The sequence below is a fragment of the Balaenoptera borealis genome, assembly GCF_965194805.1.
Source record: "Balaenoptera borealis genome assembly, chromosome: 1".
Classification (NCBI taxonomy): Eukaryota; Metazoa; Chordata; class Mammalia; order Artiodactyla; family Balaenopteridae; genus Balaenoptera; species Balaenoptera borealis.
The window spans coordinates 92,170,011-92,194,467 of record NC_138860.1 but is presented as its reverse complement, the minus strand read 5'-3'; the positions used below and the strand labels follow the sequence as shown (position 1 = coordinate 92,194,467).

Below are 24,457 nucleotides of genomic sequence, written 5' to 3'. Positions count from 1 at the left end.
AGGTGAGCACCCACCCCTGGGACTATCCCAGGCCATGATTGGTCCCCTCTGTGAATCTGCTCCAAGTCCCTCAGACCCTTCAAGACTGGCATGCCAGCTCCTGTTCCCTCACCGTGGTACCCATCTCTCACTCTTCACCTTATACTCCTTCCCATCATTACTTTCTTTCAGTGTAAAAGACCCAGGTTCCTTTCTTGTTTCTTGGATTTTCATAGCATTCTTTCCTTGTCATGCCATACTGCCCTGGCAGCTGTCCCTTTACCACTGGATAGCAAAGTGCCTAGTAGAGTTTCCCAAGGGATCCATCAACAAAGAGTTACAGAAGGTGGCAAACTGTCCAAGGTGCTGAGGTCCCAGGTGGACAGACCTGGCTCCTGTCTCCATAGAGTAGGCAGTCAGTGCATGGACTTTCCCCTGCCTCTCCCAATGCAAGTAAACGGCTGTGCAGGACCTCCAGATTCGCAGCGCCTTGGGAAGAGAGGGAAAAGAAGGACCTATAGGAAATGGGCACCTTTCCCTCCTCTCATCCGATTGCATCCTGACTTAACGAACAATTCCAGAATGCACTGACCTCCTAGCTTGTGGTTACGTGAATGCAAAGTTTATGATCTTAGCAACCACGTTCATCTTCAGAACCATTTTCGTGACAATGCACAGTCTTTGCAGACAATGATCTGATCCTTTACTCCATGGCCCTCTTCCCTTCCCTCTCCCTGTCTTGTTTTTGCACCAGATCTGGGATAAGCTGAAAGTGTTTAATTCCCTACACCATTCTCCTGGCCTTAACTTACAAGGGAGCTTCTGATTATTGGTTTGTCTGTCCTTCTCTATAGATAGCGTGCTTCACATTGTTGTTGTTGTTTGGTCCTTCTGGGGCTACATGGAACTTTCTTTTTTCCATCTCTGCTTCATTTGTGTGCATTTTGATTTAATGTGTCTAACAAAAACATCACTCCAACTTTCAGTTTGTGATGACCCTATTAATTTTCCCAGTTTTTCTTCTTTATTTCCCCTCCCCTCTCGATTTCGAGGACATTTTCAGGTTTCCTTAGTCCCTGAGGTGTACGTATAGGAGAAGGAGCACTGCTTTAGGGTCACTGAAGCCTTTGTGTGTTCAGGTCCCACTGCCAGCTATGATGCTAAGTTAACCTTTATGAATAAGTGGTGGGAATAAAAGAATCTCTCTTTCCTCTCTTAGAAGGATGTCTTGAGGATAAAATGAGGATGGGTAAAAGAAAGTACCAAAAACTAGTATAAAAACCATATTAATTTCCACGTATTCACAATTACTCTGTACCAGTCACCAGGCTGAGCTCTTTATATGCTACTGTGTTTCATCCTTATGATGATGCAGTGAGGGGTAGTGTCATTACTATCCATGTTTACTTGTGAGTAACTTGAGGCTTAGAGGTGTTAAGTAACTGGTCTGAGATCACAGAGCATGTATAAAGGGAAGAGCCAAGATTTGAATCAAGTCTGTCTGGCACCAGACTGTGGCTCTTAAACACTGTACCATCCTGACACCGTATGAACCAGAGGTACCATCATTCAGTCGGATGCTGGTCATGTCTGTGTAATTCCACTCCAAGAAATCAAGTGAGTCGGAGACAGTGGAAGTCCCAGCATACTCTGTGAGTGGTTATTCATGGTATGGTGGTCTGGAGAGGAATCCCCCACCGAAATTTTGCTTGAGTTTCTAGAATCAAAATTCACACCACTGACCAAGGGGCAGCATGGTGTCGAGGTCATTAGCATCGTTGTCTGCAGTTAGAGACCAAACTGTGACTTTGGGCAAGTCAGTCTCGCTGGCCCCCTAGATACTCCCTGAGAAGAGGAGGAGCTTGGAAAAGAAAACCGTTAAGGTCTCTGGAAATCACAGTAATAAAAATAGCTAACATTTATTAAGTGCTTACTGATTGCCAGGGCTTTTTCTAAGTGCTTTATGTTCAATCTTACATGACTCTCACAACAACCCTAAGAGGTATTGCTATTGGTATTATTCCCTTTTCTTAGGTGAAGAAACTGAGGCACAAGGAAGTTTGCCCAAAGTCACATAAAGAGGGGGAAGAGCTGAGAACCCACACACTTAACCATTCAGCTCTCTTTCCTCTCTAACTGATAGGAATTATATTATTAGTTGCCTTGGATAGATGGGCAGTCACATTTCATCACTTCTTTATAGCCTGACTCAGCTTTTTCCTACTCTCGATAAAATATAGTGTATGTTTTTAAATACCCCATCACACTGCCTAGGACATAGTAGGTGATCAATAAAAATTCGCTTACCTGATTTTTTGTCATTAAAATAATTGTGTTAAAAAGAGACAGGCAAACAAACAAGCATAAACCAAGAAGTAGAGAATAATGAGGCTGTATAACTGAGAGAAATAATCTGACTCAGACCTCCTAATATGTACTGTCTTATGAGAGAATAATCCAAAGATAAAACCCAATATGAGCCCACACAATTCTTATCTGTACGAAACAACCACCAAAAAAAAAAAAATTATCTCGGTTGCAGAAACTTGATTATTGACTTTGGCAATCCTTTCTCCGCATCTTTGTGCCAATAAAGTTATTAGAATTGAATTGAGAGAGGCAGACGCACAAGAAGAGCTGAGACAAGATGCTGAGCAGTTGAAATCAATGACCCGAGGAGCTGATCCCCTGCCAAAGGCTACACCAGCTCCTGGGAGGAATCCACCACTCTGGCCAGCGGTCCGGCACTGCGGAAGCTGCAAGTCAGGTTTCTGGAGGGGACTCCCAGGTGGCTGGGGACCAACAGGTGTAGAAAGGAGGAAAAAGGGGTCCCTTCCCATTACCAAGGGCCAGACAGGCCAGGACCCACCAGGGTTGAGAACAGCGAGGCTTTTCTAGATTCACTGTGCTCCCCAGGCTGTGGAAAGAGAAGGGGAGGCAGAGGAGGAGGGTGGGAGAGAACACAGTGTTATTCACAATCTGTCGGTGACAGGAAGAAAGAGTGGCTTAATAACCCATAGCCAGATTAATGGAATATTCCTTCTTTCCCCTGGCAGAGCTGGTCCTCTGGTGCTATCACCCATAAAATTGAAGGCCACCCAAGGAGACATGGAGCCAATTAACAAATCTGCCCCCAAGTGTGCCAAAACCCATTCCACTAGAACTGCAATGATAGCGACTGTTTAGATACCAGCTTAAATGGAGAAACCACTAGCATTCTCTGGAAGCCACCATGACCACTTGGCATTCCTTCTAGCCACTTCCTCCTTCTCAGTCAGCTGCCTCCCCACCTCTCCTAGGTTGGCCCCAAACATCTTCCTTCCACTCACCTTCTCTATCATTCACCCAACCATGAAGCATCAGAGCACCATTTAACGTTTGTGTGCAACTCTCTGAGAATGATTGCACCTTTGTGAATCTCTACGAAGATCCAAACAAGGGTATTGGCTTTTGATTAGTTGAATTGTGTATATATTTGCTTCTCTGTGAACGTATTTTCTACAATAACAATAACAGTAGCTTTCACAATAATAACAAGTACTGAGTACTTGCTTGCTATGTGTCAGGCACTCTTTTAAACACTTAGAGTGCTTAGGGAATCTGTGTAACCTACAAGGAACAGACTAGGAATACTGACACAGGAGGTTCTCCAACAATCCTACATTGCAGCACAAAAAGTCCAAAGCTTCACCCACTTGCAGAGTTTTCAATCAACTTGAAAACTTCCAATCAGATTAATAGTTCCACTCTCTTAATCATGATCAGATATCCCAATACTACTATCTGAGGAGAGCTAATAATGTGGACAATAAACACCAAGACAACAATTAAAAATAAAAGTAGTGGGCTTCCCTGGTGGCGCAGTGGTTGAGAATCTGCCTGCTAATGCAGGGGACATGGGTTCGAGCCCTGGTCTGGGAAGATCCCACATGCCGCGGAGCAACCGGGCCCATGAGCCACAACTACTGAGCCTGCGCGTCTGGAGTCTGTGCCCTGCAACGGGAGGGGCCACGATAGTGAAAGGCCCATGCACCGCGATGAAGAGCGGCCCCCCCACCGCGATGAAGAGTGGCCCCCGCTTGCTGCAACTAGAGAAAGCCCTCGCACGAAAACTAAGACCCAACACAGCCAAAAATAAATAAATAAATAAAGTAGCTATAAAGCAAAAAAATAAAAAAAAATAAAAGTAGTGTATGGGTGGGGACTTCCCTGGTGGTCCAGTGGTTAAGACCTCACCTTCCAATGCAGGGGGTGAGGGTTTGATCCCTGGTCAGGGAACCAGTATCCCACATGCCTCGGGACCAAAAAACCAAAACATAAAACAGAAGCAATATTGCAACAAACTCAATAAAGACTTTTAAAAAAAAGTAGTGTGTGGGGGAACTGAGAACATGCAAGGAGAGGAGAATTAAAGTGTATATAAATTACATCTTTACAGAGATAAGAGAAAATATTGCATCCAAGAAAAAAGAACAGGGTGAAATAAAAAAGGAACATTCAGAGGCCAAAAAGGAATTCTTGGAAATTAAAAACAGCAGAAATAAAAAACTCAATAGTTAGTCTCTCACAAAGTAGAGTAAAAAATCAAAGGGATTTTTAAAAATTGGAAAGAAAAGAAAGCAAAATTAGAAGACTAGTCCAAGAAGTCCAATACATAAATAATAGGAGTTCTAGAGAGAGAACAAGAAAAAACAGAAAACGGAAAGAAGATAATCACAAATGAAATGACTCCCCCGGATTTCCCAGAGAAAAAAAAAGACAAAAGTTTCCTGCTTTAAACAATGCATCAAACACCCAACACGTTGGCTAATAATAGATCCACATTAAGGTACCTCACTGGACATTTTCATAAAATTGGAGGAAATAGAGTCTACGAGATTCTAGAGGAAGAAAAAAGTCACATACAAAGAATCAGAAATGAGAATGGCTTTGGACTTCGCAATAGCATCACTGGAAACAGAAAGAAGATGAGGCAATGCATTCAAAATTCTGAAAGGAAATGCTCTCCAAACTAGAGTTCTATACCCAGCCAAATTATCCAAAAAGTACAAAGATAGAATAAAGACATCTTCAGACATGCAACGTCTCAAAACATGTATTTCCCTTGCAGCCTTACTTGAGAAAGGGAAAGATATAACAGGAGCAGAAGTTTCAACACAGGAGAGAAGTAAAAGTATTTCTAGGAGGATGGTGCAAAAAAAATCCCAGAATATATATTGTTAGAGACAGAATATACATAGCAGTCATTTTTCTCTGACAGTTTTCCTGTAGGAAGGCCTCAGAAGCCCATGTGCTCAAGAAATAGTAAAGGGGTCTGGAGGGAATATGGGATGAAAACTCTGCCACAAAAAAAAAAAAAAAAACAACTCTGCCACAATAACCAGTAGTATCTGCTAAGCCTATAATTGGTATGAAGCTCTTCAGCAGCTTGAAGTGTGAATAGGAATTCAGCTTTTAAATGTTCACTTCCCACTCTCTCCCAAATGACGTTCAGCTAAGGATGCTCTAACTTGGATTCCAAGATCACACTCGCATACTCAGCTGCTGTTTCCAAAGTAGGTCCTTTGTGCTGCCATAGTGGGTCCAGAGAGCAAAGCTTCTGTCCTTGGTTGCTCACTGTGCCAGAATCAGCACTCCTATGGCAACCATCTAGGCCTAGCGTTGAGTTTAATGAGTTACTCTTGGGGATCCTTGGGCCCTTTACTGCCAGCTAACACCATTTGGAACCATCTCAATAATTGGAAAGATTATAAGCATGTCAGGGTCTAGGACTTCTAGGTTCCCAGAGGTTCCTTGACTTCAAGCAAGGAAGTTTCTCCCTAGGGGTTTTTGAAAGAGCAGGCTTTGTCAAACCCAGTAAGGGTCTTGTCATTTCTTTTCCCCTCTAGATAATGGGCGCCTATGAAGCTTACATTGAGGGAACACTCAAGTGACTTGAAAACAAAGATCTGCCCTCAGGGGACTTGCTGTCTTCACTCAGACAGGTAACTGACCTATTAAATGACAGTTTCTTTTGCTAAACTTCCACCAAAGTTGGTACGGCTCTGCTCTCGTAGAAAAGCTTTCGATGAAGTATGAGGCTTGCTAACTTTCTCCTCTGCATTAAGTTCTTTGCATCCAAGCCTTCTTCTAGACCAAGTTCTTTGAGGGCAGAATCCATAACAGAGGATTCTTTATATCCCCTGCCCCACACCCCCCAGTGACTAGTACGGTGCCTAGCACAGAGTAGCTGCTCAATATATATTTACAGAATGAACAAATGAATAAATAATTGAATTAACGCTGACTCTTGAGACATCCAGGATGCATACGTCATGTTAGGATAAGGCGGTTCTGCCAGCTTCCATAAAAATCAGATCCATAATGGAGTATTAAAATAAAATCTCATGGATCTGAATGTGAGGCAAGAAAGCTTTTTTAAAATTAGTGACAATAGTACATTATAGAAATTAATTATATAGAAATGCACTTATTTTATACTCGAGAACTTACCTCAATTCAAACTAGACCAACCAGGGGTTCTATGATAGAAGTCTTAGTGGATAGGGAAGTGATCTGTTATTTCCACAGTAATTGTTAACATATCAATAGATACTTCTGAAGTGTTGATGGTTCTTAAAAGCGGTTGTTCTTTTCAATGTTCTAAGCATTCCTCATTGAATTGCATTTTATTTAAAAATACTATAGGGCCAGAGCACTCATACACTGCAAGGGAATATAAATTGGCACAAACACTTTGGCAGCATCTACTAAAGCTGAACAAATATCAACCTATTACCCTTCAGTACCATTCTTGGACATACACCCAACAGAATGAGTGCTATGACCCCATTGTATGTAGTCAAGAACGTTCATGGCAGCACTATTTCTCATAGCCCCAAACTGGAAGAAGCCCTAGCATCTATCAACTGATAGAAAAACTGTGGTATATATTTACACAATGGACTACTTCACAGATAAAAAAAAGAACTTAAACCATTGCACACAACAAAAGACATATTATTGAGAGAAAGAAATTAGATAACAAAGAACATACACCAAGTGATCCTATTTATAAGAAGACCAAGAACAGGCAAAACTATATAGCAGTAGAGGTCAGAATGATGGTTACTTCGATGTGGGATACTGTCTGGGTAGGACCATGAGAGGCTTCAAGTGTGCTGAAAATATTTGTATGTTGGAATAGTGGTTTCATGGGTTTATACGTATGTAAGAATTCATCAAGCTGTACTATCTTTGTGTCCAGTAATTTACTGTATGTAAGTTATGCCTTAATTTAAAAAATACTATGAAACTCATTCTATTAAAAAAAAAATAAAAGCTCCATGGATTACAACAAAAATGTTTAAGACAGAGTTCCTGCCCTGAAAGAGATACAAAATTAATTACAGAAGATAAGATATACACTCAAATAACCATAATGCAAAGCAGTGTCTGAAGACGGATGAGTGGTCCAAATGGATGTCATAGGGTTGCGGAGAAGGAATGGAGCAGGGAGGGAAAATTGACACATGACAGCTGAGCTCCACTCTGAGCATTTTCTGCATGCTTGTTCCATCAATTTTCTCTCTCTCTTAAATCTCCTTAACAGTCGGTTTCTGATTATGTTCAAGTCTCCTCTACTGAACTTTCCTCCTTGGTTCATCCTCCAAGCTCTCTCCTTCCCTTCCTAGCTGAGTTTCTGGGTGGAATAGTCTACCTGCTGTCACCACTTCCTGCCTTTCATTCACTCCTTGACCCACTGCCTTCTGGCTTCTCCCCGCATCTCCCACAGAATCTTCTTCCACCTGGTCAGCAATAAGGACCCAGGTGCCAGGTCTAACGGCTTCTCTTCAGTCCTTATATTCCTTGACCTCTGCATCATTTGACACTGTCAAACACTTCCCCTTTCTTCAAAAATCACCCTTCCTTTGTTTTCTGAGAAGCCTGTCTCTTCCCACCTCTTTGCTTGCTCTCCTTGGGGAGTTCACTTTCCTCTGCCCTCAGCGTTCTCTGGCATAGCACCCTCAGTTCACTCCTCTGTCCACGTTTGGACTCTCCCTTGGCAAACTTTCATCTCCACCTGCTGATGCCCCTGGGACCGAGGATCCCTAGACCACATCTCTCTCTGGGACTTGGATCTCTATATACACCAGCTGACGGGTATCTCAGTTTGACTGCCTCATACAGAAAGCAAGTGCAGCATATCAAACTTAATCGTTATCTTCTCCGTCACATTCTTCCCTTAGCATTCAGTTACCATTCAATGATACCTCCATCCACTCAAAGAAATCATGAAGTCACTCCCAAATGCCCCCTCTCTCTCCCTCCCCCTTATGCCCATTGATCTTACCTTTGGCCCAGGCTCAGGGCTTTGTTTTGGTCCCCAGTCATTGCTCTCCTGCAAATCACCTTACTCCTGTCCTTGTTTCTAGCTTCATCCTCATCTAGGTCATCCCATGATCTCCCTACGGTTAGAATCTGACTATACACCTCCCAGCTTCCCTTCGAAAATCAGCGCCCCGCTCCTTAGCCTGGACCACCACCCTCAGTGTCTTCTTTCCAGAATCACCTCCTTCCCATTTGTCTCAGGTGGCCTGAGCTCCACCCGTAGTGACTTTGAGCATTTCAAATGTTCCACACTCTCCTGTCTGCGTGAATCCCTCTTCCCCTTCTCACATTCACCAGGGAACCCCTGGCAGTCCTTCGAATCCTGACTCCTGCAGATAAAGATGGATAGACCCCCTGTTCTTCCTGTTCCCATAACACCCACAATATGAGAGCTGTTTGCCTGTTTTCCCCACTGGCTAACCTCTCAGAAGACAGATATTTTTATGTCTTATTCATCTTTGTATTCAAAGCACATGGCTCAGTGTTAGTGCTCAAAATATTTGTTGCATAAATAAGTCAACGTTCGGTCCTCAGGTATATAGACTTTTTTGCCTCAAAGATACATAGCTCAGCAACTGCATTTCTAGCATCGTCACTGTTTCTATTTCTGAATCTAATTGCTATTGCACAGAACTGTTCAGGGCAGAAACTGCAGTAAGTGGAATGGTCCAGCAACTCACTTCCAATGCAAACGCCCCATGCTCTTATGAAATTGCTGCAGTCTTAAAAGGGTGTAGGCCTTTGGAATTTTAGACAAGAAAAGAAATCACAGTAAGGTATGCTGCCCGGGAGATTCTTATGCCACTGTTGAAAGTCCCCTCTCTCCAGGATTGCTACCCCCTTTCTCCCCCAGTTCAGATGAATGACTCTGAAAAATCACAAATCTAAGAAATTTAGGACAATCTCATGGGCATAGGAATTGCTGCACGGACCAGAACCCAAGGCCCAAGGGGACAGTGTTCTCCTTCTTTAAGTCCTGCCAAATGCTCGATGTCCTTCCTGGTGGCAAGGTCGCAGGGTCAGGGGACACCCCATACAGAGATCAGCCAACCATGAATTTGCCTGAAACTTCGTTTGATGTACTTTCTATGCTTACACTCAGCTCCCTCTTGGGTAATGAATTCTGTGAGTTTATTACTTGCTGGAAATGAAATAGATTCCTTTCACGTAACCTAAAATTCCTCTTGCTCTAATGTCACCAATCCCTTCCTAAACCTATGCTGCTGGGATTGGGTGAACAAGGACTTGCTCCCAAGCCCTGTGCATCCCTGGGGACTTTATGGACCTCTCAGCAGCCCCTCTCAGCCTTCCACTTTCCAGACTGAAGGAAATATATAATGTCTGGAAGAAGGCCCTGAACATAATAAATATTGAATGATGATCGTGGAGCTGAATGATGATAAGAGCTGCCTTTAAATGGGGATTCAAATTCTTGCCACGAATCTGAGATGTGAGAATTAACCATTGCCAAACAGAGTCAAGATCAAACAAATGAGAGGGCTGAGGTCCCCCTTGGTGTAGGGCAAGGTTCATTGTTCCCAGACCTTCCCCCAGTTGTTTCCGTTTCTAAGCAAGAAACAGTCCCTTTGTGTGCGTGGCAGCCAGCATTTGTGAGATGGCTGGGCACTGCTGAACCTTTCTGAGGATGGTACTCTCGCTTAGGGATGATTGCTCTCCCATTAGGAGGAGGAAGGAGAGAAGGAAGATCTGAGAGAGAAAGAGGAAACCTACTAAATGCCCAGTTCCTATTTTATGCCAGGCCGTGTTCTAGGTGGTTTGCATAGGTCATGTCCTTCAGCCTTCACCATGATCCTATGAAGGGGACCGGGCTCCGTATTGTACAGATGAGGGAAGGAAGGCTCCAGGAGGCTGGGGAACCTGTCCAGGACGCTGGAAGCAGTGGGTCTGGACTTCAAAGCCAGGCCTGTTGGATCCCAGAGCTGTTTGTGTTAATGGTACTGCCCTAGGCCCCTACCTAGAGGACTGTGCGGCCCAATGTGACCCCTGCCCCCATAGAGGCATGGCTTTTGCCCCTGCTCAGGGTAACAGCCCAGTTCCCCCTCCTCCCTTTTCCATCTTCTGCAGACTTTTATGGCCGGAGCCCACCCAGGCCTGCAGGTGCTCCATGAGCCGGCCGGGTGGCCCCCCTTTCTTTTTCCTTCTCTCATCTCCTCGCAGGAAGCACAGGAACAAGATGGCAGCAGTGACTCATGGCTAGAAGAATACAGTCTTGAGTGGGGGCAGCCTGAGTGGCGTAGCTGGATTCTCTAACAATGGAAGAATGTCCCCTGAGCTTTTGAAGGTCGTTACCATTCACTGCTATAAAACAAAGGCAGAGAAAGGACAGCAGCCAACAGTGGGGGTGGGAGTGCAGGCTGAGGAGAATAGAGACCACAGAACTTTCCAGGGTGAAAAGGGAAGAATAAAGGGGATTGGAGACTTTTCTTTGCCTATAATTTGAGCTGTTGGTAATGATAGAGAAATCCCAGGTGTTTGTTTAATTTTTATTGAAGTATAGTTAATTTACAATGTTGTGTTAATTTCTGCTGTGCAGCAAAGTGATTCACTTATACATATATATACATTCTTTTTCATATTCTTTTCCATTATGGTTTATCACAGGATATTGAATATAGTTCCCTGTGCTATGGAGTAGGACCTTGTTGTTTATCCATTCTATACATAATAGCTTACATCTGCTAACCCCAAACTCCCACTCCATCCCTCCCCCACCCCAAGTGTTTTTTATTTAGCAGATTAACCTGGCCTTAACACATGATGAATGGTCTCCACATTATAGGCCAGGCAAGTGGAAGCCCCCAAGATTCAATGGTTTAACCTGTGAAATGTATGAGGAAGTCTGCCCAAGGACAGACTTTATAAGGCTGCTGTGTCCTGACCCCAGGTGGCTTCATGCTTCTGCTAAGTGACAGATGAGATTTGTCCCTCTGCTTCCTCTTCCCCTTCCTCCAGGGTCACCCAGGGCCTGACCATTGGGCTGCGCCCACAGACTGCTGTCCAGACAGCCCTGCCAGCCTGTGTTCCTGCACCAGGCCTCAGGGGTGCCCACCCTGCCCCTGGGTGATGTGGCAGAAACATGACCAGATTCTAAGATGGGAGAAGGAGCCTCGGGTGGGTAGGCCAGAGGATGAGGCCTGGGACTTTGATTGGAAGGGCAGCAAATACCTCAAAGGGTACCATCATTCTTGAATGTTTCACTGTTTGACCACTGCTATGGACTGAATTTATCCCCCCCACCCCCAAATTCATATGTTGAAGCCCTAACCCCACAGTGTGACTGTATTTGGAGATAGTGCCTATAAGGAGGTCTTTAGCATTCAATGAGGCCATGAGGGTGGAGCCCTCATCTGTTAGGATCAGTGCCCTGATAACAAGAGCTACCAGACAACTTGCTTCTCCTCTCTCTGCCATGTGAAGACACAGCAAGGAGGTAGCCCTGTCTGCAAGCTGGGAAGAGAGCTCTCACCAGAAACTGAATTGGCTGGCATCTTGGTCTTGGACTTCCAGCCTCTAGAACTGTGAGAAATAAATGTCTGCTGTTTAAGCTACCCAGACTATTGTATTTGTTATGGCAGCTGGTGCTGACTAATACAACCACTAAGGTGTCAGTTGCTAACTGAGCAGGCTGACCCTCAGTTTCCCTCTGCTTCTGGCAATGAATTTTCACTCCAGTGTAAGTAACCATTGTGTTACAATATCACCTTGTAAAAATGATCGCAAAGGTGCCACTCATGGAGAATTTGCTCACGGGAGGAAATCCTCTGCCTCGTCCCCCCTGGACCATGCCTCTGGTGAAGCCTGGAAGCCCAGGTTGGGCTGCAGAAGACAAGTGGCTGCCCTGGGGGGAAAAGGGGTGCCCTGGAAACTGCCGACATTCTGGCCATGGCAGTAGCATCCCCTGGGACTCTGGCCCTGCCTCACTGCACCCCACCGTCCAGGCCGGTATTGTGCCAGCACTAGGGCCCTGACAGTGCCCCCCAGACAGCCAACTCACGGGCCACCAACTTTGTGCCCCTCTCTGAAAAATCCTGAAAGGTAAGGCAACTCACAAGGATTCCACAGTTTCCTTAGGAAAATGCAGTTTTATCCAGGCCTTAAGGAACTCAATGGATGAAAAAGCTAGCTTTCCAAACTGGGTGTGATTTATAAAAATACTCTCAACCGAAGTCCTTTCAACTAGGCCTTCCTTCCTATCAAAAATACAAGGCTTCAAAATTTTTGTATTTTTACCTGAATTCCTCAAACACATTCATCTTCTGTGAAACAAAGGTACACGTGGATTTGAAATAAGTATCGGAGTTGATTTCGGGATGAGAAGTCTGTCTTAGGCCCCAGGAATGGCTGGATGGGGCCCAGGGCAACTACCCTGAGAGAATGAGGGAAGGGTGGGGGTCGGGGAGGGTGGGGCACACTGGGAGCCTGACGGTCACCCTTTCCATTTCGTGGTTCTAGCGAGGTAACCCCTCGGTAACCTTCCGACGTCATTTGAGCCCCGTGTCTCCAATTCCAGCAGTAACCATGAGTGTTTCTGACCACTTAGCAACGCTGAGGCCTTTCCCCAGCTTCTGCTTTTGGCCATTATCGTGCTAACTTGAGACCCTGACACTGCACTCCCATAGCCCCGTGGCCCAGAGGCACCTCGTGACCCACCCAGATGTGTTCTGCTCACCTTCTCATCACAGAAGCACACTTGCAGAGACCCTCCCTCGGCCTCCGTGAGAGTGTCGCGTGAACTGGCACTTGGAACCCCGTCATTTTTCTCCTTGGATCCCAGACACGAATAAGAATAAAGCCTGCTTCCACGCCTAGGACGTTTCTGAGCTCCAGTGCCCACAACATTTCTTGGGACTGAGAACGCAAGTCTGTCATAATGGTATTTGCAGAGCCAGAGACTGTATTTAAGGCTTCAAGAGGATGCTTATTATAACCCTGTCTTGGACTATCATGCCAAAAACACTACATGAAGAGTCTTTTTCAAGGAAATTTGCCAGGGAAAGCAGAATGCATCTGATCACAGAGGAGTTGTTCTGGGTTGGTTTCAAGCTGTAGAGTCTGGGGGAGAAAGAAGTTTTCCTGGAGGCTGCCCTGGGGAAGAGGAGTCCACACAGAGCTGTGACTCAAGGGGCTGCCATCCAGAGAAATTATGATGGGAATGGTACCCCTTGGAGTGAACACTTGGCAGCCCTGATGCCACCCGCAGGAGGCGGGCAACTGTGGAAGACCCTGAAACCTGAATTCAAGATTAATGATAGGGGAAGCAGGTACTTCAGGGGATAGCCGAGTGTTCTGAGCTCTTCCCAGCGGGGGTACAATGAGGCAATCAGGCAGACACCCAAGCCTGGCACATGCAGCTCCCAAGGGAATCACGCTGGGGTGGGAGAAACAGAGGCACTTTCACTCCAGTGAAGTTCCCATTTTCTAAAACCACTTTTAAACCCATTGTCATGACTCAATGGTCAACAGTTATCCTGCCATTTTGAATTTCTCCTTTTAAAAAAACTCATAATGCAGTTCGAGAAATTGCATTCCACATCACTAGTATCCCTATTAATATTAATTGCCACATTTAAAAATACTGAAGCCGCTGTATCTTTTCCTCTTTTATCTGCTATGACTTTGCCTGTGGGGAGGAAAGGAAGTGACGTGCACACAGTCCTTTCTAGGAGGACTGTTCTGGAAGTGGTATAGGGATGGGTTGGGGAGAACTAGCAACAGTCAGGGAGACTGCTTGGTCAGCAAACATTTATTGGACACTTGCTATGTGTCAGCTGTATAAAGATGGTTTCTGCTTCTATGTCATTTTAGAGTCCTCCATCAAGCAGACACCAAAACGGAATGTGATGTGCAAGAAACTTACTGGGGGAAATGCTAATGAAAGCTAAAGGACGAAGGAGCTGGAGCAGGTGGGGAGAGTCTTCAGACTTGACACAAGTCTGACACCTGTGAAAGGAGAGCCGGAAGGAAGAGCATCAGGCGCCATGCAGGTCCGAGAAGGTCTCAGCCAGGCCGACAGAGAGCCTCCCAAGCCAAGGCTGCCAGTTGCAGGAGCCCCATTTGGGGCAGGAACAGACCAGCCCCAGTCCCTGCAGTGTACTCACTGGCTGAGGACAGACTGGGAGAAACGGGAACGCCATGGTGGATATAAAAGGCAGCAGCTGGAGGCGGTCAGCCAGTTACATTTCCCACGGCAGGAGCTTTGGAAGGAGATGTGAGTGGAGCACCTCCATGGCCGACACGGCCTTCCAGGAGCTCTCAGTTTAGGCAGATAAACATCGGCATCACAGCTGTAGTCCAAGCCCGCCCACTAGCCCTTTGGGGTTGGATGTCTGTTGCATGTTTGGTCAGCCACAGCCTGGGTTGTAGGCAAAACCCACGGTGTGGAGCTTGGCCGCTTCGCTGGGGAGGGCTGTGACACATGGGTGGGCACCACCCACAGTCCCAGGCCAGCAGGGAGATGGTTGATATAACACAGTCAGGTACGAGATGCAGTGGCAGGAAGGTGGGAAACTAACTGCTTATGAAGGAGAGGCGAGAGACAGGTTCAGGATACGGGGATGTGGCAGTTGGGTTTTAGGGCGTGACTAGAATTTATCACGTACGCAGGAGGAGATGCAGTGGAATCTGTCTCACTGAAACCTGGATTCACATCCTGGCTCAGCCACTTACCAGCTGTGTGACCTTGGGTAAGTCTCTTAACCTCTTTTAAGCCTCAGTTTCTTCATCTGTAAAATGGAGATACCAATTGCACCAATTTTACAGAATTGTTACGTTGATGCACGTGAATTCCTTAGCAGAGTGCCTGACCTACAGTATGTGATCAATAAATGGTAACAGTATCGTTACCATTGGTAATGATGTCGTCAGTATTTCTGACATCCCAGACGGTGGGAACAGCTTGCCCAAAGGTGGGAGAGGAGGAAGGGCCGCCAGTCCAGGGAGTCGGTGGTTCTCTGTGGCTGGGTCATCTGGCGAAGGCAAGGTTGGTAGAAAACAAGGTTGGGAAAATGGGCCCATCAGATGAAAAGCCTCGTGAGCTGTGTAAGATATTTCAGGCCTCACACCAGGTGATGAGATGCTATGAAAGGACGTTACACAGGTAGGGAAAGGATCAGATTTGCATGTTTAAGATTCCTTTCTGGCAGCAGGGCATCGGTGGATTAGAGGGAGACGAGACTGGAGGGGGGTGGTGGGTTATGAGGCTCTTTTTAAAAAAATTAATTTATTTATTTTTATTTTTTGGCTGTGTTGGGTCTTTTTGTTGCTGCGCGTGGGCTTTCTCTAGTTGCGGCAAGCAGGGGCTACTCTTCGTTGCAGTGAGTGGGCTTCTCATTGTCGTGGCTTCTCTTGTTGCGGAGCACGGGCTCTAGGCGCGTGGGCTTCAGTAGTTGTGGCACGTGGGCTCAGTAGTTGTGGCACACAGACTTAGTTGCCCCACGGCATGTGGGATCTTCCCGGACCAGGGCTCGAACCCGTGTTCCCTGCATTGGCAGGTGGATTCTTAACCACTGTGTCACCAGGGAAGTCCCATGAGGCTCTTATATTAATCCAAGCAAAGGATCAAAGGACCCGAGAGAGAGAAGAGAAGCAGGTTTAAAAGGTTTATTTAGGAGGAAGAACCAATGAGCTATGGCAACAGTTTGTACGCGGTGGGGAGGGAGGCGTCTTGGGCGAGGAGGATGCGTGGGTGGATGGAGCCACAGTGCACCCAACAGCAACCCTAAGGCAGGCGCAAGTGATCGAGGGTGGCTGGGGGGAGACAAGAGAGGTGAGCTGGGGGTGTTGAATTTGAAGGGCCTGTTGGACTTGCCAGGGGGCCTATTGGGCAGACAGTTGGATGCATGGATCTGGGGCTCAGATGAGAGGTCTGGGGGTCACTTGGAGACTGTGGCCACAGTCCAAGTGAGGCCTAAGAATGACAGTAGGAGGAGTGAAAAGAACAGGGTCAGGCCAGAACCACCACTGGGCCTGTGTGGTTTACCTGGGACTCTCATTGGAAACACACGGCAGAATGTGGAGACTGTGCTCAGTGCCCCTCCTGCCTCCTAAAACCCCCTGAATCCGTGAAGATACTGAAAGAATAAATATCAAGCTGGGATTGAAAGAGTGAAAATCAGTTCAGACTGAAAGACAAAAAAAGAATCCTCTAGTTAATCAGGCTGGGAGGACGCAGATAAAAGCAGCTGCAAACTTAACAGGCGACCTGGTTTCTCCCAAGGTCTTGTAGTGGCTGTAAAATGAGCGACCACCACTTTTCTTCCCAGTGGTGCCCCAGACCCACTTTGCTAAACCCGCTCAGTACTGAGGACACCCAGTTACTAAGCCGCTCTGGTCTCTTAACAGCCCTTCATCCCTCCACTTCCCCTGAGTCTGAATCAGAAGGCAACCAGTCCAGAGCAGAGGACTCTACCCTCACAGCCCTCTCAGAATCCTTCCGCAGGACCACACTCCTGGTGGAAGATGCTTCTCTCCTCCCTCTTGGCCACCGTTCCTCTGGAGTGTCCTCCCTCACTGCAGCAAGCCAGGAAATCTGACTGTGGCGTGCGTGCGTGCGTGTGTGTGTGTGTGAGTGTGTCCGTCCCAGACCACAGTTGTCCCTGGTGGTCTTTGGCTGATTCAGTTTTAATAAATATGCACATCCTAAAAACAGAAGTATTGCTGAGGATAGTATGCCACTCAGCAGGATCACTCAGCAGGGACCGTGGAACCCCTGGCTAGAATAAAGTATAAGAGGAACAACCAGAAATCTGGAATGGGAGCAGGCTTAGCCACACTTGCCTGGGAACTTGTCACCTAGAGAACTGCTTCTCTTCTGGGGCCGCATCTTAAGAGGGAAATAGGTAAATGGGAGCAGGTTCCAGGGAGGATGGTAAGTGCTAAGATAATTCAAAATAAGTCACATGAGGGATACTTGTGTGAACTGGAGGGAATTGGGTTCTTGAAGGGAAAATGCAAGGAAACTGTCGTCTATTATCTAAGAGGGCATGATATTTAAAAGGGATTAAACTGGCCCATTAAGCCCTGGAAGAACAGAATAGGACCAGTGATTCTATCTTTGGCAGAATACAGGCTGCGGCAGATTCAAGCTCAATAGAAGGAAAATTTCCTTCTACAGGCAGGGTGGACCACAGGTTGACTGGATTGCTTTGGAAGGCATGGGTGCCTTGTCACAGCGGGTATTTAAAAAGAGGCTGGATGATGCTTTGGCCAGGCTGTGGTACAAGGGACCTCCGTCTCATAGGGACTTTGGACTAGATGACTTTTAAGGCCCCTCCTACTCAGAGCCTGTGTCTGAAAGCAGAGTCCCTAACTGGGCAGGATAGGCCTCCTAATGCACCAATGCCTACAGCTGCCTTTTCACGGGGTTGGGGACAGGTGGGGGAGGTGGGAGTTATGGAACCAGCCCGAAGCCCTCTACTAAGGGACATTCCTTCATCAGAAGCCACTGTGATACCACGTGACTGTGACCATCTGGCTGTTGCTGTTTGGACCAGCAGTGGGCAAGTAATATTGCAAGAGATTTCTAGCCAAGCAGGAATGTGAACTGGAGGTTATAAAGAGAGGGCTGGTGGGTTTGGGGGCAGAAAGAGAAACTGAAAAAAATCCACAGAGAGTAGGATGTCAAGCAGGGCCATGGAGGCAGCAGGGGGCCTGATAGTACAAGGTTACAGATGTTCCAGCAGCAACACCAGGAGAAGGAGAGGGCAGTCTCCATAGTGACGTGGAAGAGCCCCTGGGGCCAAGACTTGGAGAGAGAAAGTAGACTATTGCTGTCCTGGGGTCCCGTGGTTAGGACTCTGAACTTTCACTGCGAAGGGCGCGTGTTCGATCCCTGGTCGTGGGAACTAAAATCCCGCAAGCCGCCAAAGCCTCAGTTTCCTCATCTGTGAAAACAAGCACTTGGCATAGACCTGCGACAGAATAAGCTCTGAATAAGTGTTGGCTGCCATTTATTGTAGTTCTCCATAAGCTTATAGACACAGGATTCAAAGACGTTCTAAATGTCACCAAGTTTTGGAGTGCTTCAGCGCCTGGTCAAAGGTGACTTGAGAGGAGTGGGGTTAGAGGTGAGAAATTAAGAGGATCCACCCTCCCTGCAACCAGAATCGCTCTGCATGAGTCAGCTTGATGGAGCTTTTATGGAGATTTTAGGGGAAAGGAAAAGGAAGTGTTTTCACTGCCAGAATTAATCCAAACTGCAAACTGGTGCCAGAATCTCCTCTTCAACATCCTGGCCAAATGGTTGTCCAGTCTTTTCTTAAACACATTCTCTCTGTGAGGCCCCAAACTCATTTGCTTAGCAATTTTCTTACTCTTTAGAATATTCAGAAGCTCAAACAAATGACTAACAAAGTTTTATTGCCTTGTAAAAGTCCCACCAGAACTACTTTAATGAAAGGAGCATTGTTCAAAATTAATTGAAGTCCAATACGCTTACGGTAGTGCCACAATACCCACCACTGGCAATCTTGGCCATGCTGTTAGTTTGCTTAGCAAAGCTTTTTAATTATAGTGAGCAGAAAGATAATTTTCAGCCTGGACCCTTGTGCAAATTAACACCAATTCTGAATCAATGCAGTTTGAAATAAAAAGATTTTAGTGTTGTTATAGTGATGTTTTCCACTCTGTAGCACTGCTGAGTTTTCAAAGCATTTTCCTATCTGATGTCTTCCTTGAGCCAGTCCCTCTGAGTTGAGATGAGAATCAAATGAAATTCTACAGGTCAGCACGCTCTGTAAACTGCAAAACTCTGAAAAGGTTTGTCATGAATAAGTTATTAGACTGCAGGTTTCTTGACTCTGACTCACAGCCTGGCCTGTCTCCTTAGGCCACGAGGCCCCTCTCGCTCCGAGGGGATGGAAGATGACTTGAAAGATATCCTGCACATCTGCATGCCTCTGTGTCTTCCAAGACCAAGGAGGATGCCGGTGACCGGCAGGTGCTGACACAGATGGGTACGCGGAGTGGGGAACGGGGAAGTGGGTATGTAGTGCTGTCAGGGAAGGGTAGCCAAGGAGTCCCTCATTCACGTAAACACCTGTCCTTTGGTTTGCAGTTATCACTGTTCTTTGCTCTGCTTGCACTCGTCACCCCATTTCCATTTTCAGGTTTATATCTGTCTTTCAAGCCCAGGCCTACCAGCTCAAATGCCCCCGCCTTCAGGAGTCAGAATAATTATCTCAAGTTCAAGCCATCCCTCCTTCTCCTCTGAACTTTTTCAGCTCTTTGTATTGCCTCTGTATTGCTCCTCCGTCTGTATTGCCTCTTTCTGTACTGCTTTCTATTGCTACTAGGGAAAAAGGCACTTTGTTCTCATGAGTTTACAAGCAACCTGAGAGCAGCCCCGTGCAGTTGTCATCTTATCTAGCACCCTGCATTACGTCGGGCAGATTGGGGCAGACACTGCTACTGTACCAACTACCCATTCTCCCCTTCTTCCTTTTAGCAAGTCTTGGCCAAGTCCATGGCTGCCTGGCTAGAGCTGCCTTTCTGATTCCTTGGCAGCTAGGCATGGCCCTACCCAGTTTCTGCAAAGAGGTAAGAGCAGAAGTTAGGCGACCATCCACTTCTCATTCCTAATCACAGAGTAGCTTGTCCCTTTTGTGCTCTCCCTTTCCCATGGGATGGGACACAGAGGTAGCAGAGATAGCAGAGCAAATAGATGGAAGGCACTTGGGTCCCTAGCAAAGCTCCCCAGCCCCTGAACAGCTCACCCCAACATTTATATGAGAAACAGATACAGTCCTATTTTTCTTAAGCTATTCTACTTTGGGATCTCTTTATTAAAATTGCTCAGCCTCATCACTAATCAGTGTACAGGTGCTCAATACATTTTAGTGTGTGAATGAATGGATGCATGAATTAATACAAGAATAAAGAAAATGAGTGCACGTATCAGAAAATGACCTGTTGCCAACTGCAGTTCTGCTTGAAATAACACCTAATTTTCCTAATGGCATCTCTGGTTTTCCTGGCAGAGAAAGAGTCAGGGAAGAGTTTGGGGAAGAGAGGGAGGACCTGTGCTTCAGAAGTGGGTCACCAGGGAGTGAAGTGATGGCTTTGCTACCGATTCACTCCCTGTGTGATGTTAGGCTCTACTTCCCAGGGACCTGCTATCTGAAAACTCAGAAGGGAGTTTTCTACTGTCAGGAGCTCAGTTGAAATAGCTTGAGCTGGTGGTGTGCAAGGACTGTATCAGATGACAATAAAGGACATTTAATGAATCTATCCTTCTATGACAAAATTCTTTAAGAAATTCATAGTATTTTGCTGAATGTGCAACCAGCTACATCTGTAAGGTGAGGCAGCGTCGTGTGGTGGAGAAAAATAATGTGTGATCTACACTCCTCACAGGATTATAGTGCAAATCAAATGACATCATGTGTGCGTAAGTGCTCTGTAAACTGTTGAACACAGTAATGGGTGGCTGTTGTTTTATCTGCCAGGCAATTTCCTTTGATTATCTATCCATGTGATTCTGGATTGGCAGCTAATTGCAGTCCCCTCTGTGGGGCTAAAATAGTGAAAGTGACCGAGGTCTGGCCAATCATGGTCCCCAATTTTTTGGCACAGTGATTTGTCCAAGGGGTGAACACATGACCCAGGCTGAGCCAATCAGAGCTCATCCCTAAGAAGAGATTGTACTGCCCTGTTCCCTTGGGCTACCAGCTAGGATGAAGTCAGCCTAGAGCTCTTTGCAGCCCTGGGTTCTGAATGGAGGAAGTAGAGTTTAGAGATGGAGAGGGCGGTTCTGACTGATTGTGTCTGAGGCCAGCTCCACCGCTGTCCTGCAGAAGTACCTGAACGAATTATGTTTGTTATATGAAAAACTTCCCTTTTTTCCTTAAGTTGATTTGAGTTGGGCATCTTTTACCTGAAATGAAAATAATCATGGTAAGATACTATACACAAGTAAATGTAACATTATCCAAGAGACTTGTTCAAATGGACCGTGAAAGCTTATTTAGAGATTCTAACCAGGGACAATGCTACTGGAGGATGCCTTGGTGTGTAAAAGGCATCCTTTTTCACCAATCATGTGGCTTCTAAGGGGACATACACATAGTGGTGAAGGTGGAAGAGGAACCCAACCAGCCAGTGAGTCCAGTCTAGCCCAACTTGATGATCACTGGGACAGTAGTTTTGCTTGAATATTTTTGAGGATGGGACTGTCACCTCTTCATAAGGCAGGCCACCCTATTGCTGTACACCTCTGCATCTCAGACATAAAACCAAATCTGGTCCCTTCAGATTTTTTGTCTTCGAAATCCTAGATATCTAGGATTTCAACCTGCCCTCCACCTACACTCCCAGCCCTTCTAAGTGGATGGCTCTTCAGATATGTGAAGATAGAAAACATGTTTCCTCAGTCTTTTCTTCTCTGGACTCTGACCTAATTAATGTATTACTGATAATTGTCCCTAGCATTAGAGAAAGGCCTAGATCAGCAGGCATGGGACAGGTTCATTTGGTGGGTGGGATGAGAGGAGCAGCAGATGGGCCCTGCAGAGAGAAGATGAGACCAGCACAGGGGCCCTGAGCGCTTAGGGGCATAGGAGCTTCTGAAGATGTGGAGGAAATTAGAACACAGTTTCGTCCCATTCGCCATTTAGCCAGGCAGGTCGCGTAGGGATATATGCTAGATGTAACCATTCAGCACGCAGTTATCTAGTGCTTAATAGTGATGAGACACCGTGGGACAAGCACGGTGCTACAAAGACAGTCCCTGTGCTCCCAGCGTCAGAACCAACATGCCCTCATCATGGAGGTTTCAGGTACATCTTAGACTTTCCCAAGCCTTAGAGCCCTTGAACTTGGGCAGGTGAGACATAGTCCTAGACGTTCTTAAGAGCTGGGGTGTGGGGCTCAGCTGAGCACATTTCAGGCGAAGGTTATTTAAGACCCCCAACATGGCGAAAGGGGCAAAGGTCTGATGGAGGAATCAGGGAACCTGGGGAGCGCTGGAAGATTACTCTGAGAGACTGTTGACCTGAGCTTCCGTGGGGACTTTTCACCACTGGGGTTTGAAGTTTGAGTGCTAATATCTTTCATTTTGAACATTCGTGGGAAAATAGCATTTCCAAATTGTATTTGTTCCATACGGCAACTGTAACAATATCCCACACTGGATGATCTAACACAATAATAATTTATTCTCTCACAGTTCTGGAGACAGAAGTCCATAATCGTGGAGTTAGCAGGGCCAGACTTTCTTCTAACGTTCTGGGAGAGAATCCATTCCATGCCTCTTTCATAGCTTTCAGTGACTGCTGACATTCCTTGGCATTCCTTGGCTTGTAGCCATATCAGTCCAGTCTCTGCCTCTTGTCTTCACATCGCCTTCACCTCTTCCATCTGTCTAAAACCACCCTCTGCCCTTCTGTTCTAAAGACCCTGGTCATCGTATTTAGGGCCCACTAGATAATCCAGCATAATCTCATCTCAAGATTCTTAATTTAGTTATATCTACAAAGATCTTTTTTGCAAATCAGATAACATTCACAAGTTATGGAAATTAGGACGTAGATGTATCTTTTGGGGGGGCATCATTCAGCCCTCTATGAGAATCCATCTTTTGTTAGTACCAAATCATTCTCTCATCTCAAACCCAAGCGGTGCTTTTGCTGCCAAAATCAATCCAGAATTGCAGCTGGAAATGGACAGTATGTGTGTTACGACCTATGGATGGAAACCCAGCACAATGTTTACTGGAATATAGAGAAAACATACACACACACACACAAAGGAAACATTTTATCTTAAGCCCCTAACACCAAACACAATCTTATTCTCCTTAGATATATCATCAGCTAGAGTGACTATAAGCACAGTGTGTGTGTTAGAATGCGTGTTATATATGTGTTATATATTTTAAAAAGTCATTTGATCAGGATCTGTTATTATTTTTGTTTGTTGCTTTTGCTTTCAGCTAATAATTTGAAGACCCCTTTCCATTCATCATCAGGTCACTTCATCCTTCCCTAGTCTCACTCTTTTTTTTTTTTTTTTTTAATAATGCGACTATCTTTTAAATTTTATTTATTTATATTTATTATTTTTGGCTGTGTTGTGTCTTCGTTTCTGTGCGAGGGCTTTCTCTGGTTGCGGCAAGTGCGGGCCACTCTTCATCATGGTGCGCGGGCCTCTCACTATCGCGGCCTCTCTTGTTGCGGAGCACAGGCTCTAGACGCACAGGCTCAGCAGTTGTGGCTCACGGGCTTAGTCGCTCCGTGGCATGTGGGATCTTCCCAGACCAGGGCTCGAACCCGTGTTCCCTGCATTGGCAGGCAGATTCTCAACCACTGCGCCACCAGGGAAGCCCCCCTAGTCTCACTCTTGCACCAACCCCAGAACTTTGGTGGCCAGCAAAGAGATGATTCAGGGGCCTCCTCTTACCTGTAAACTGGACTCTCCTCGCCATGTTTGCCCCACTCCTTAATAGCTGCTCCCGCTTATTACAGTTACCTCCAAGGGGCTGTTGCTGCACAGGTTTGTACTTGAGGGCCCTCCGGAGGAGGGTTGAGCATGGTAGCAATAATTGCATAGGGCCACTGCTTGAGCAGTTACGAGTTACATTCATTCATTCATTCATCATTCATTCAAGCAGACCTCTCTGAGTACCTGTTATGTGCAACGCACCATTCTAGGTCCCAGGAGATGGGGGAGGGGGTGTAAAGATGATCCCTGCCTCTAAAGCAGGGGTCCCAACCCCCGGTCCACACAGCAGGAGGTGAGCAATGGGTGAGTGAGTGAAGCTTCACCTGCCACTCGCTCTCCATTGCTCGCATAGTGCTTGAACCATCACCCCCGCCCCATCCATGGAAAAATTGTCTTCCACAAAACCGGCCCCTGGTGCCGAAAAGGTTGGGGACCACTGCTCTAAAGCACTTACTGCGATTTCATAACATCCCACCTTTCAGACTGAGAACTTTCAATCCGAAGTAAAGAAGATAATGTTATATAAGCAGATGTGGAACATTGTAAGTGCCTCAGTCTTAGTTCTTTACCAGCAGCATTCACACACAACGTCTCATTAGAACTAGTGTTATCACCCTGGTGACGTTGGTAACCTCTCACAGTTTTCAGAGGA

General features: G+C 46.1%; 1 protein-coding gene across 2 annotated transcripts in view; it reads left to right on the top strand.

The window, feature by feature from the left end:
• Positions 1-24,457, top strand: part of LOC309617473 (uncharacterized protein) — a 145,696-nt gene that overhangs the window by 17,023 nt on the left and 104,216 nt on the right. For both annotated transcript variants that reach the window (XM_082369854.1, XM_082369853.1), the window contains exons 2-4: positions 2,576-2,746; positions 5,868-14,578; positions 14,974-15,053. In XM_082369854.1, coding sequence (XP_082225980.1) covers positions 14,349-14,578; positions 14,974-15,053 — 310 coding nt within the window. In that variant the 5' untranslated portion in view covers positions 2,576-2,746; positions 5,868-14,348. The remainder of the gene's footprint in view (positions 1-2,575; positions 2,747-5,867; positions 14,579-14,973; positions 15,054-24,457) is intronic.